Source organism: Papaver somniferum, chromosome 6 (assembly GCF_003573695.1).
Source record: "Papaver somniferum cultivar HN1 chromosome 6, ASM357369v1, whole genome shotgun sequence".
Classification (NCBI taxonomy): Eukaryota; Viridiplantae; Streptophyta; class Magnoliopsida; order Ranunculales; family Papaveraceae; genus Papaver; species Papaver somniferum.
In genome coordinates, this window is record NC_039363.1 from 84,785,897 (window position 1) to 84,798,823 (window position 12,927).

The 12,927-nt window shown below is 35.8% G+C and overlaps 2 protein-coding genes across 2 annotated transcripts; one reads left to right on the plus strand and one right to left on the minus strand.

Annotated features, from left to right (window-relative positions):
• The first annotated feature begins 1,100 nt into the window (after window positions 1-1,100).
• LOC113288238 (subtilisin-like protease SBT5.4) lies at window positions 1,101-5,757 on the plus strand. The gene is made up of 11 exons (XM_026537206.1): window positions 1,101-1,436; window positions 1,556-1,665; window positions 1,748-1,845; window positions 1,962-2,129; window positions 2,463-2,571; window positions 3,216-3,780; window positions 4,002-4,099; window positions 4,213-4,458; window positions 4,559-4,673; window positions 4,782-4,989; window positions 5,102-5,757. Exons 1-11 carry the CDS (start codon window positions 1,350-1,352, stop codon window positions 5,677-5,679), a joined length of 2,382 nt encoding a protein of 793 aa, XP_026392991.1. The 5' UTR covers window positions 1,101-1,349; the 3' UTR covers window positions 5,680-5,757.
• Window positions 5,758-6,315: 558 nt separating this feature from the next.
• Window positions 6,316-11,040, minus strand: LOC113288239 (DNA damage-inducible protein 1-like). Its single transcript, XM_026537207.1, has 16 exons — window positions 10,870-11,040; window positions 10,752-10,784; window positions 10,527-10,660; window positions 10,241-10,349; window positions 9,864-9,980; window positions 9,502-9,567; window positions 9,204-9,266; window positions 9,070-9,114; window positions 8,738-8,799; window positions 8,301-8,394; window positions 8,068-8,160; window positions 7,899-7,968; window positions 7,686-7,744; window positions 7,050-7,107; window positions 6,848-6,873; window positions 6,316-6,586 (listed from the first exon to the last, which is right to left on the minus strand). The coding sequence occupies exons 1-16, from the start codon at window positions 10,933-10,935 to the stop codon at window positions 6,458-6,460; spliced, it is 1,224 nt and encodes a 407-aa protein (XP_026392992.1). The 5' UTR covers window positions 10,936-11,040; the 3' UTR covers window positions 6,316-6,457.
• Window positions 11,041-12,927: the final 1,887 nt, after the last annotated feature.

The following is a 12,927-nucleotide window of genomic DNA, read 5'->3' on the forward strand; positions in this document are numbered from 1 at the left end:
AAAGAAAAAAAAAAGTTTGATGATAAATTAATTGTAGTTAATTTCAGGGATAACTTGATTAAACATCATTTAATCACCCAAATTAGTATTAATTAATCAGGGATAGTTTTGCCATTTAATAAAATAATTGGATATGGGGTTATCCATTTTACTTCAAAATACTCTTTTTTGTCTTGTAATCGCAGGCCCAAATAAGCACACTAGGCCCCAAACTAGCCAGGTAAATAAATCCTATACGGCCTAATTAATAGGAAGTTGAGGATGTGCTATTGGAGATACTCTATGCAAAGAATCCCATATGGATTTATCATGTAGGCGCTTTATTTAGCAAATATAAGACCTTATGCCTAAAAATACCATCTCCATAGTAGAGCAATCCTTTGAATTTCATATATGAAAATTTTTGAAAAAAAATTAAAATAAAAAAGCGTAAAATTATAGTTAAAATCAGATTTAACTGAATTATTAAAATAAAAAAATTAGGCAAAAGTATGAAATGGAGATCATTTTGAAGGTCTGGATAAGTACTTTATAGAACCTACTTTTACACATGAATTTAATTTAAACGAGGATCTATCCTATCTTTTGATGAGAAAATAAATTTCTCAGCCTCATGCTCTTAGGTATTTCAAATCTATGAAATTGATAAAAAGTTATTGTTATTTTAATTATATTTTGTTATGTATTTTCTTTTATCGGTAAAGAATTTTTATATTTTTTTTTATCCGTAAAAAATACGGTGCTAACGAGTTTCAAATTCGGATCACTGTGTCACCACGCACTGACTTTACCACTGTACTACAATGACACCGGCAAATTTTGTTATGTATTGCGGTCAAATATCTTTGCCAAGAACAAAACATCATTTCAAGGTTGGTTGGGGCTTGTACTTCTCCAGCGGCATGTTATTCATTACCCTCCGAAAGCCTTGGTGCTTGTAGTTCTGCAGCCCTACCGAATCCAAGCTTCTTTGACCGCAAAGCTGGCATCTGCTTCCAGGTGTCTGCAGTCAAATTCTCTTCATTTGAATATCAACCTCCAAGTCAAATTCTCTTCCGGGGTAATGCTGCGCTATAAGTTACGAGCTTTACAGCTTAAAATTTATGCTGTGGAAGTTGGAGCCATCAAGGTGGACCAAGGACAGAAGGATGTAGCAGCTTTAATGGTGGGGAATGGGAATCGAATTAAAGATATGTTACCTGTCAATTTATTTGTACTAACACTTTGAAATGAGCACTGTAGATGTTGAAACTGTAGCAAAAGTAAGAGAAACATAAAATAGAAATAAGAAGTAATTAGGGTTTCTGGGTGGTCAATGTAGCTTCATCTTTATCGATCAAAACAAAGAAATGAGGGTTTTTGAAGTTCCATTGTTGTCATTCATTGTGATAATTCTCTTCTCTTTGTCACAAACACCAACATTTGCTGTTAAAAAGGTTAGCATTTTAATTTTAATTTTAGTACTTTCATTTGATTTACAGAAGTTATTGAACAATCTAACACAGAGATGTTTGGTTATAACTAAAAAATAGAGTATGATTTTTTGAAAATACAGTCTTATGTTGTCTACTTGGGTGCACACTCACATGGACCAGAAGTTACACAATCAGAATTGGAGAAAGTGACTGATTCTCATTATCAGTTACTGAGTACTGTTTTAGGAAGGTGGGTAATTTGTTTATCTTTTTTCTCACTAATGATTTCTCTGTTTTAGTCTTCTAATCTGTTTTCTACTTGCAAATTACAGTCTTGAAAAGGCCAGAGAATCAATTTTTTACTCATATACAAGATATATAAATGGTTTTGCTGCAGTCCTTGATACCCAAGAAGCAGAGGAAATTTCAAGTAAGCAAAATTCAGGCAACTGCCTTCCAAGCTCATCTGTTTCCTCCTGTTTTACCAACTACTTGGATTTCGATTTTTAAAAGTTTGATTTTATTTTTTATATTTGTTAAATGCAGAGAATCCAAATGTTTTTTCTGTTTTTGAAAATCAAGGAAGGAAATTACACACCACCTATTCATGGAACTTCCTTGGACTAGAATCCGATAGCGGTGTAGTCCTGTCTCGCTCAGTATGGAAAATGGCGAGGTATGGGGAAGATACAATCATTGCCAACTTGGATTCCGGTAAGCTCATAATGCATTTCACTCCTTTTCAAAATGTTGCATTGTACTGTGTACAGTTAACATTCTATTTTTTCACTTGACTAAATTTGAATTTTTAGTTAATACAGTCTCACTATGGTACTTAATTGGTCAAACCAACTAGAGAAGGTTAGGTTGTCGGTGTTATTCAATTCAATCACAGTGATATCTTTGGTTGGTGTGCCTATTTATGAGCATATACCAAACTTTCAATTAGGTGAACCTATATCTATTTGTATGCATTTGCTCCTTTAATTTGCAATGTTTTTCACTTGTTCTGCTTTTCTTTAATTCGTTATTTCAAATGTGCAATAGGAGTGTGGCCTGAATCAAAAAGCTTTAGTGATGAAGGAATGGGACCAGTTCCATCAAGATGGAAAGGAACTTGTCAGAGTAACACTAGAAATGGAGTTCATTGCAACAAGTAATTTACTCTTTCACTCTTGTTTTTCTTTGCTTTGTGTTCTCAGTCAAAATTTAGTGCTCCCTATATAGTTTTGAATTTCTGCCTGAGCATCACAGGGGTTCGATCTTTTTTAAAGAAGTTGGTTACTATCAGGATTTTGGAACTAAAATAATTATCTAAATTCTATTAAAAAAATTGTCAAAATTTGTAGAAAAGAAAATATCATTTTTTTAAGAAACATAAATATCTATTAAATTTGGGATGTGCCATTCAGAGGGTGTAACAAGTGAAATGGCGATGATGTGACTCAACCATGATAATCATTGTGGTGCCACCATGTCAGCTTAAAGGATTTTCCGTATTGATTAGTGCCATTATTTGGTTTAACGAGTAGAAAACCAATTTGCAGGCATATTGTTAACTTCAGAAATCACCAAAATGCTAAATGTAATCAATCAATTTTTCCTTCTATAATGTAACAACAGTGGTGATGAATATAGTCCTAAATTACACATTTCAATTTGTATTGAATCAATGGAAATTTAGCCGTCTGTTTTATAGTCGGCTGGGAAAACAGTTAACTATTCCATTGAGTTAGTTGCAATCAAACACAGTGTAGCGGGGAGAAAACACAACCTAATTGGTCTCTTGACAATTTCTAGGAAGTTGATTGGGGCGAGATACTTCATCAAGGGATATGCTGCTGCAGTGGGTTCATCAAACGTCAGAAAAAATATTATATCAGCACGTGATTATAATGGACACGGGACCCACACACTATCGACGGCCGGTGGTAACTCCGTCCCAGGTGTTAGTGTGTCTGGTAACTTCCGTTTAGGTAATGGTACAGCCAAGGGCGGGGCTCCCAGAGCTCGTGTTGCTTCTTACAAAGTCTGTTGGATACCTGTATATGACGGCAGTGGATGTTATGATGCTGATATTCTGGCTGCCTTTGAAGCCGCCATTCACGATGGTGTCGATGTTATATCTGTATCAATTGGTAAATCAGCTTCTGATTACTTCAGCGATGGTATTGCCACTGGTTCATTCCATGCCGTGAAGCATGGTATCACTGTCATCACCGCAGCCGGTAATATTGATACGGAATCTGTCACCAAGGATGAATCGGTTACCAATGTCGCTCCTTGGGTGTTAACGGTTGGTGCTAACACGATGGACCGGGAGTTTCCTGTTAGAATTGGACTTGGCAATCGAAAGCACCTTGAGGTATTTAACGCTCAATTTAACCAAATGCAAGCATAATATTGAAATTACCTCATTATAAATTTAAAACGGACTGATGTTTGTAAAAATTACCTCACAATGTGTATTGCTATTGTGCCCAAATGGAGGCAAAGCATTATGCCTTTTTCTCAAATATGTGCTATTTAAGTAGATTTGCGTGGTTTGTTTTGCTTTCATAATATTGCTGTATTTATCTATTACAGGGCCAGAGTTTATATCCAGGACCTTTGCCAATTCGGAAATTTTATCCTTTGATTAATGGCACAGCTGCAAGAGCAGCGAATTCGACAGATCATGATGCGTAAGACTACATAAAAAAAATTGAAATTAGACTGCATAATTAATTATGAATCTTTATTAACTGACAGTTATGTGAACTTGTTTAAATCAAATTACAATGATACATGAATGCAGTCAGTTGTGTATTGCTGGGTCACTTGATATTAAGAAGGTAAAGGGGAAGATATTGGCATGCCTTCGGGGAATAACAAATCGAACGGATAAAGGTAGAGTCGCTCTTGATGCTGGGGCCATTGGGATGATTCTGGTCAATGACATTTTAACCGGGAAAGAAACTGTAGCTGATCATCATGTTCTTCCCAGTGCACACATCAACTACCGAGATGGTCTGATCTTGCTCTCTTACATCAATTCAACAAAGTAAACTTCATACACTATGTATTCTCGTTGAAATGAAATTGTGTCTTCTCATTAATCAATATGTGTCAACTTACCATTTTTATTATGCATCTTTTATTAGGTCACCAGATGTTTTTATGACGCGTGCAAGAACGCAATTTGGTGGGAAAGCAGCACCTGTCATGGCTAGTTTCTCATGTAAAGGACCCAATACTATCACACCTGAAATTCTTAAGGTTAGTTAACAAATATTATCTCAACCATATCAACGTTACCAAATAATCACCATCAACTTTCTTCATTTCTTTTAACTAGTCAATCTTTATTTGCTTTCTGGGGTTTAGCCTGATATCACTGCACCAGGAGTAAATATTATTGCAGCAGTCATTCCAACAGCAGGCCCTACAGGTGAAACAGACAATCCCGTTTTTTATAGTGCCAAAACTGGAACTTCAATGTCATGCCCTCATATTTCTGGTATCGCTGGCCTTCTCAAAACACTTCATCCCGATTGGAGTCCATCTGCAATTAAATCAGCAATTATGACTACTGGTGAGATACCACCTGTAATGTTTTGTATCACACTTGGATCCGTTGTCCTTTAACGACTGTTCATTTTAGTTGGCTATATTTATGTGCAAAACTTGTTTGCACCTTTGTACAGCAAGGACCCGAGATAGCCGGAAGTTGGCAATGCGGAACTCGTCAAATATCCAAGCAACCCCATTCAATTATGGATCAGGACAAGTGAGACCCAACGCTGCTATGAACCCTGGTTTGGTGTACGACTTAAAAACTAACGACTACCTAAACTTCCTCTGTGGACTTGGCTATGATGAATCCAAACTCAAGGCTTTCAGTACTGCAGGCATGCATTATAAATGCCCTAAGTCGTACAACCTAACCAATTTTAACTACCCTTCTGTCACTGTACCTCATCTCCATGGTTCAATTACTGTGACAAGAACCCTTACGAATGTTGGTTCTCCTGGAACCTACAAAGCTCGAATACGTGCACCTCGAAGGATAAGGGTATCCGTTGAGCCAAAAACGTTAACATTTGACAAGATCGGTGAAGAAAAGACTTTTAAAATAAACTTGAAGGCTGTCTTCAAAAAGAGAAGGAACTCGAAGGCTGTACATTCTGCGAACGAATATACATTTGGGAGGCTAACATGGAGTGATGGTGTGCATTTTGTTAGGACCCCTGTTGTAGTGAGGGCAGTTACTGCATTGCGGTAGTATTTTTGTTCAGCAACTATTTTCTTAATCTAATATTATCTATTTTTTTGATGAATTAATCTAATATTTTCATTCTAACTTGATGCTAATTGACGGTTCTTATTCTTATAATCTTGGTTCTGGTATGTTCCTCCTTTCTGCTTCAGTTCTGCCTCTTTACAATGGTTCGCGGTGAATGAATGAAACCCAATTACCACTACCTAATCTTATAATTAGAACTACAAAAAAAAATGTGGTAGAGAGTTTATAGTTAATCCTACGCAGAATTTTTGTAATAGTGTACGATCTTCTACAGTCTAGTATGAGTTGTATGAGCCAGCCTTTACCAGTATTATCTCAAATGAGCTAATGCATCAAGTGTGTGTTCTAGCTAATGAGCTAATGCATCAAGTGTGTGTTCTAGCTAATGAGCTAATGCATCTTATCTTCTACGTACCATATAGGTACATACTGATCAACAACAGCTAGCTGGTAGGAAATTGAAACTCTGGTCTTTCCATAAAACAAATGTTTGAGAGGAAACATGAGGTGACCTTTTACCAACATTCCTCAAAACCGAGTTGGTCCCCTAATTTCTGTTGGTTGACATCCATATTCCCCCGAATTCTGAGCAACTTAACACCTGCCTTAAATCCATTTGAATCATAACAATGTTTTTTTCATTTGAATTTAATTTGTTAATTTGTAGCTGAATAACTGAAGAAAAAACATATTTTATTTAAATTACTTGGGGAGAAACACAATTTTAATAAATGTTCAAATAATAAATCTATCATCTTTAACCCCCAAAAAGATATCCAGCAGCTTGTTCTTCATTGCCCTCCGAAATCCTTAGTGCTTGTACTACTGCATCCCTACTGAATCCAAGCTCGACAAGCTTAGTAACTTTGGCTTCAAAGCCGGGTGTCTGCAGTTACATTTTCTTCAATTAGATATTTACCTCCAATCTGACTAAATTCTTATTTTAACGGTTTTAATTCTGGGGCAATGTTGCTATGAGTCACGTACTTGAAGTTTATGCTGTGGTTCCATCACAGGGATGGGTAAAAAGGCTCAAACTAAGCATGTCTAACAGAAAATGTGTTTATAATACCATCTTGAAATTTACAGGAAACAGTAAATAAAGAACGACGTGGTGAAATAACTGTCTTGTCTATAAGAATTTTACCTGTGTTACGTCACCTTGTGAAGTTCCTGTCGGCAAACAAAGCACACGTCAGTAAAACATTTTGGAAAGAGATGCATGAAAATTATTAGGTTAAATAGCAAGAATTTAGGAATTAAAACTCGCATCAAAAAAGTTAGAAGAATTTACAACAGCGGTTGTATAAAAAATGTAAAATGATATAAACAAATTTTCTGAAACTAACCTGATGACTGGCCTTGAGCGGGAATATTATCTTTTACCTCTTTCGCTCCCGATGTTTCCTATAAGCATATATATATAAGAGATCGAAGTTGAGATTACAAACCAACAAGGAAATTCGGATTATATCATCAAAAAGTATAACCAATTATTAGGGTGCAGAAAAACTGAGCGACTAGAATCTGAATTGATCGCCTAATACAACTTTCTGAAGTACACAGGTTTGTAATACTTTGCTGGCCAGAATAGGTAAATCATTGTTATCACTTATCAATATCAGCTTAAGTTCACGAACTAAAAAAGTTATAACAATTTTACAGACTTCGACCTTGTTATGGATTTACCGGTCAGATGACCACAGCCAAGGGTAGCACGGCTCGGAGGTATTTAAGAGGTTGATTCAAACCTATCTATCGATCTGCCTATGGTTCTAGAGTTTAAAGCACAAATGGATTTGAAAATCTGGGCTCAAAAAGTCGACACCAGCATGATTTCGCCCTCGACGAACAGGTTAATATGCACGCAAGTGAAAATGCAACATTAATGTTATTATAGAGAGAAGTAGTTGTGATGACCAAAAAGAACTACAATTAATAAAACCATATAGGTTTTACTAATGAGCTCGACGTGTAGTACTTACAGGAACAATGTCTGAATCAGAAGCTTGCCTATCAAGAAAATGAGCTGGGATGTCTTTTTCTGCAAATGGCAAATGGCATCGAAAAAGAGAAACGCCAGAAAGTTAGAAACACCAATGACTTTAAATAAGGGGAAATGGCCGAGCATCACAAGGGAACAGCTGCTAATTAGCATCTAAACCACAAACTGTTGAACAGAATAGTACAGGAAGTACCTTGCAAAAATGGAACTGAAACCTCTCCACCACCAACTTTTAAGACATTATCCTTTAAATCTATCATACACTGTAGACGTAGTTAGAATAGTTTCCCTCACCTTACTCATACTGTAAACCCTAATTCAAAGTTACAAATAATGAAAATCCGAAAACCCAAATATTCTACCTGATGCTTCCTCAGCATATCAAGCCCGAAAAGGAACTCCATATTTGGAGCATCCAGTACCATGAATGAGCATGGGTAAAATACATCCCCAATCTATTGGCAGAGAGAAGCCACCGTGGTAAGAGATAAAAGATAAGTTAGCCTAAGCAAATATCAAGATATATGCTGAACACATTGAAATTAAGTGTAAATAAACTCCATGTAAGAGCGCTATAAAAAAAAAATCAGATTACCTTTATTGGTGCTACATGAATTCGGCCCAGAATTTCTGCTTGACCAACCCCATGAGCAACACCCTTGTATCGCTGATCCAAGAGTCTCAATAATCTTTAAAAAAAAATTACCCAGAACGACAAACAACTCAGGGTAATGAACATAATCAAACACGAACTCATGGGAAGAAGGTTATCTCATCATTATAGGCTATGAATCCAAGCAGCTGGTTCAAACTTAACTAAAAGTCAAGTCCAAGCCAGTCAAATTAACACAAAGGGAAACGTATAGACCAAACAAAAACCATTTCAAGCAGATTAAAAGCCATACTAAAATTTTGCCTTTGACCAAAACGAATCGGACCGGGATTTATCCAATTTTAAATTTGTTTCCTTAGAATTGAAATATGCGTTCTATGTTTCAAAACTTTATTCTGTTTCCAAATAAAGGACCCTACCCACAGCGTTCAGCACAGCTTTTAGATATTATTGTTGATTGTGCTCCACTGTCGACAAATGCCTGGAAAAGAGAGGAAAAAAAACACTACATGTAAGCATGAAATAACTTCACACTTCACATTACAGCACTTCATCTTGTCATTGAAAAGAGTTCACAATAACAAGAAACACGTAATTAAATTGTACTCAATTCCTACAGCTCCAAATTTCCGGCGGATTATTACCTTTTAAACTCCTAAGTTGGCTGGTTAATATGTGCCAAATTCATAACATCAACCCACAAAAATACCAAAATTTAACTAGGTCAACCATTCAAGAGTCTTTCCAATACCTTTAAGGGCACGCCATTGACCTCCATGTTCACATATAACATAACCTGAAAAGTAGCATGAACAAATATAAATTAGGAAAAGAAAAAACAACTACAGTTCATAAAAAGGAAGAAAGCACTGGTGAGACACATACCACCCTGGCAAAGGCTTCGGGGTTGTGCTCTATTGCAGCTTCCCAGTTCTCATCAATTCCTTTCTGCAATCCATACAGATATCATATCGGAACCAAGATTTAAAAGATTGAGGAGTTCGCAGAGATTACAATACAATTTTGAAAAGAAAAAACTGAAGAATAATTTGCATGATACACATTGGTATGTGATTACTCTAGACCCAAACAACCTGGTAGTGAACTTCTTGTCCTCTTAGTCTCTTCCCACTTTCATAACTAGTAAAGACAAACAAAAACATAAGAGGTAAATCTCACTCACCTGACGAATCGCAGCTTCAATTCTTTTTTGCGCCTCAACATCAAAAGGATCCGCATTCAACAGGGCCTGAGAAAACAAAAGAGCATTGGTGATTCAAGTATGTCACATGTAATCATGCATACTTAAAATCTGTTCAAACTTACATACATAAACAGTAAGTTAGAAAATACACATACTTCATACGGGGTTTCACAATTGAGTGTGTCATATACAATTGTATAATTTGCTCTAAAGATTAGACTATGGACTATAAAATGTGAGTAATAATATTGGTTATAACATTATTAAGCAAACAGAGAAATATAGAAAAAGCATGAATGCCAGTCTCAGGTGACCAGAGTAACAGAAAACAAATTCCTTACTAGTTCCTCCTCTTGTTGACGTCGTAAATGAGATCTTTGCTGGTGACGATCTCGCATGAGATTCTGCAATTTATTGAGATCATTCCCAAGGATGACTTGTGCAAGCTCGGGATCACTCTGTAGATAATACAAAATTTTTATGCAAATACACAAAATAAAAATATCTCTGAAACTAAAGGAATTTAAGCAAATGCAAAACTAAAACTTAAGAACGTTTGTATCTCGGTCAGTCACTAATAATAAATCAATAGCCTTAATGAAACACAAAATAAAATAAAGAAATTACAATCAAATAAGCAAATGCAAAAACTTTAAGATCATCTGTTAAGAAAGAACTGAGCTTTCTGGAAGTTCATTTCTTGTCAGCTACGATGTACCTGAAGCAACTGTGTCATCATATTTGAATCACGGCGAACATGCTGCTGGAAGGCTCCAGGGTTTACACAAGAACCATCCGGATTTATGTTCAAGTCATTGTTAGCTACCCTGAAATAACGCCCAGTTAATAAATTATTCTCTACTGAATTATATAAGTTCAAATTAGGGAAAATCACTACCCTAATCAGTCAAACAACATCAGAACTTCAACTAAGTATTAAAGTTCGAACATTTTTATTACTTGCACCAATCAATTTGAATGAATAAACCGACTTGAAACATTACCTAGATGGAGCAGCTGTGGCAACTTTCATAACTAACAATTCTCCATCTTTAACATTAAAAGAACTTAACTTGCTTGAGTTATTAAGTTCATTCCCATTGAAAAGCAGTTGTTGTTGTTGAAGCGGCACTCTCGTCTACATATAAGCATGTAATCAAATCAGTTTAAAACAAAGAATTCAACAACAAGAACATAGTCTCACCTCAACAAAATCTAATTAATCTCACCTCAACTTCAAGTAATGCTTTCAAGTTTTCAACCTGTTACAAATAATTGGAAACCAGATCAGAAAAAATTAATAAAGTAAAAAAGGGAAAAGTGTTTCTAGGGTTTTCCGATTATTACAGATTCTTCTGGATCAACATCTACTGTGATAAATTGCTCGTCAACAGTAATTACAGTAATCTTCATCTTCCAAGCTTTTGAATTTGTTTTCTTCGCTCTGAATTATCTCCCTTTCCCTTTATATATAATCTAATCTCTGTATGATTTAACTTTGTTTCATTTGACTTGAAAAGAAAGAAAGGAAACTATTCGTTTAGTTTTTCCTTTTAATTAGCTGTGGTTGTCAAAATGGGCCCATGTAAACTAGATTGGACCATGTCGTTTCATGATTTATAAGGGTTGATACCAACTCTACTAGGGGCTGATACCATTTCATCGATGTTGGCAATCCTGACCATTGGATCGATGGACTAGTATCATGCCCTAATAAAACTGGTATCAGCCCTCATAAATCATGTATCCTTTGGACAATTTATGTGGAATGAACAAACTTTCATTATGGACTAAACGAACATGAGCGATAGGGTGTGTGACGGACGGATGTAATTATGAGTCATCTGCGTCCAAGCCGTTAAGTTGCGGATTTGGATAATCTAACCGTGTACGAACATCCGTGGATCAACGGATAATACAGACTAGATGCGGATTAACCGTGGATTTAGCTTTAAAAAAAGTGAACATTTATTAGTTTAAAGAAGTAACTCCGACGTAACTCTTCTTGAAATCCGATTTAGTCAAATGGTGCACATTCATCAGTCAATTGTTTGTTTGTTTGTGTGAACCCATCGACCTAACTCTTTTTGAGAATCAGATTGCTACAGAAGGATTTCACGGGCCACATATATATATATATATGTGTGGCTATTCAAATTATATATATAAGAGTTCCAAATTTCAAATCTTAACGCTATGTGATTTTGGTTAAATAAATAACTAGCTAGATACATGAAGTATATCTTCATCTAATTGGAATAGCTGATCCAGGTCTGGAAATTGATATGGCCATGGAGATGAAAGGGAAACAAAGGTGTGGAACGTACTGCATCCGATTGGGTTGTTTGCGTCAATGGTTAGCGAACTGCTACAAGCTGGTTAACATTGTTGTAAGTTGGGTAGATTTGCTTTGGGTTATTATGAAGTAAACTGATGTCATATGATTGTTGTTCAGCTTCATCGAATTTTGTATACTACTTTTTACGTTCTTTTTGGTTGTGTATTATTAACTATCTAGGGCTGATCGGAGTTACTTCTTTAAACTTTTATGTTCCAGTATGGGCTGTTATTTGAAGGATACGAAGAAGCTTGGTGATGATGCATCATCAGTTGGCAACAATTCAAGGCATGATATACTTTCTTTTATGACATCTCTTTATGTACATTTGCGGTGAATATCCAGAATAAATCGCGGATTTCAAAGTCCAATTACAACCAAACCGCTAAAAGTACGTATTTGAGAATCTCAACCGTGTCCGGTCCATAGATCTTGCGGATTAGGTTTCACCCGCAATTTTGTGGATGGATACGGATGAAATCCGCGGTTCTGGACTTTTTGCTCACCCCTAATGAACGGCTCTTTTCATTAACGGTGCGCATGAAGTGAACCCGCCAGCGGGTGAAGGTGATGTGAATATTGTGGAGAGACTGGGGCTAGGATTCCACCATTAGTCGATATTAGTGATTTAATAAAATAATAATTTCGCAACTCAACATTCAAATTTGATTCTAATAGTATTGCCTAGACATGTAGATTTTTAAAAGAATAGATGTTAATCCAAGCATAGAATATCAAAACTCTAAAGCAAGCATATTCTATCAAGAGAAAATACACCTAACTAATCAAAATCGTATAATCCATTTTTAGTTCAATGCAAAAATCATAATACAATTGCTATAATTAATTTAAAATAAAGATATATCACTTATACCGAAACAACAGCTTCCAAAATCGCCCCAAGGATTGGGTTTAGCTCTTCATCATGATGCAAACACACTCAAAAAGATAATTCATTGCTCAAAAGGTGCTTACAAAGATGATAATATGGAAGAAAATAATTAAAAACGGGTTTGTAACACTTATTTCTGTTACAAACCAGCTGTTACAAAGAACGATAAATGAGT

Coding starts and splice junctions, on each gene's coding strand:
- LOC113288238 (XM_026537206.1), top strand. CDS start 1,350: ATGAGGGTTTTTGAAGTTCCATTGTTGTCATTCATTGTGATAATTCTC. Junction 2,572..3,215: donor AATGGAGTTCATTGCAACAA/GTAATTTACTCT, acceptor GACAATTTCTAG/GAAGTTGATTGGGGCGAGAT. Junction 3,781..4,001: donor GCAATCGAAAGCACCTTGAG/GTATTTAACGCT, acceptor TATCTATTACAG/GGCCAGAGTTTATATCCAGG.
- LOC113288239 (XM_026537207.1), bottom strand. CDS start 10,935: ATGAAGATTACTGTAATTACTGTTGACGAGCAATTTATCACAGTAGAT. Junction 7,969..8,067: donor ATATGCTGAGGAAGCATCAG/GTAGAATATTTG, acceptor CTACGTCTACAG/TGTATGATAGATTTAAAGGA. Junction 7,745..7,898: donor TTCAGTTCCATTTTTGCAAG/GTACTTCCTGTA, acceptor TGCCATTTGCAG/AAAAAGACATCCCAGCTCAT.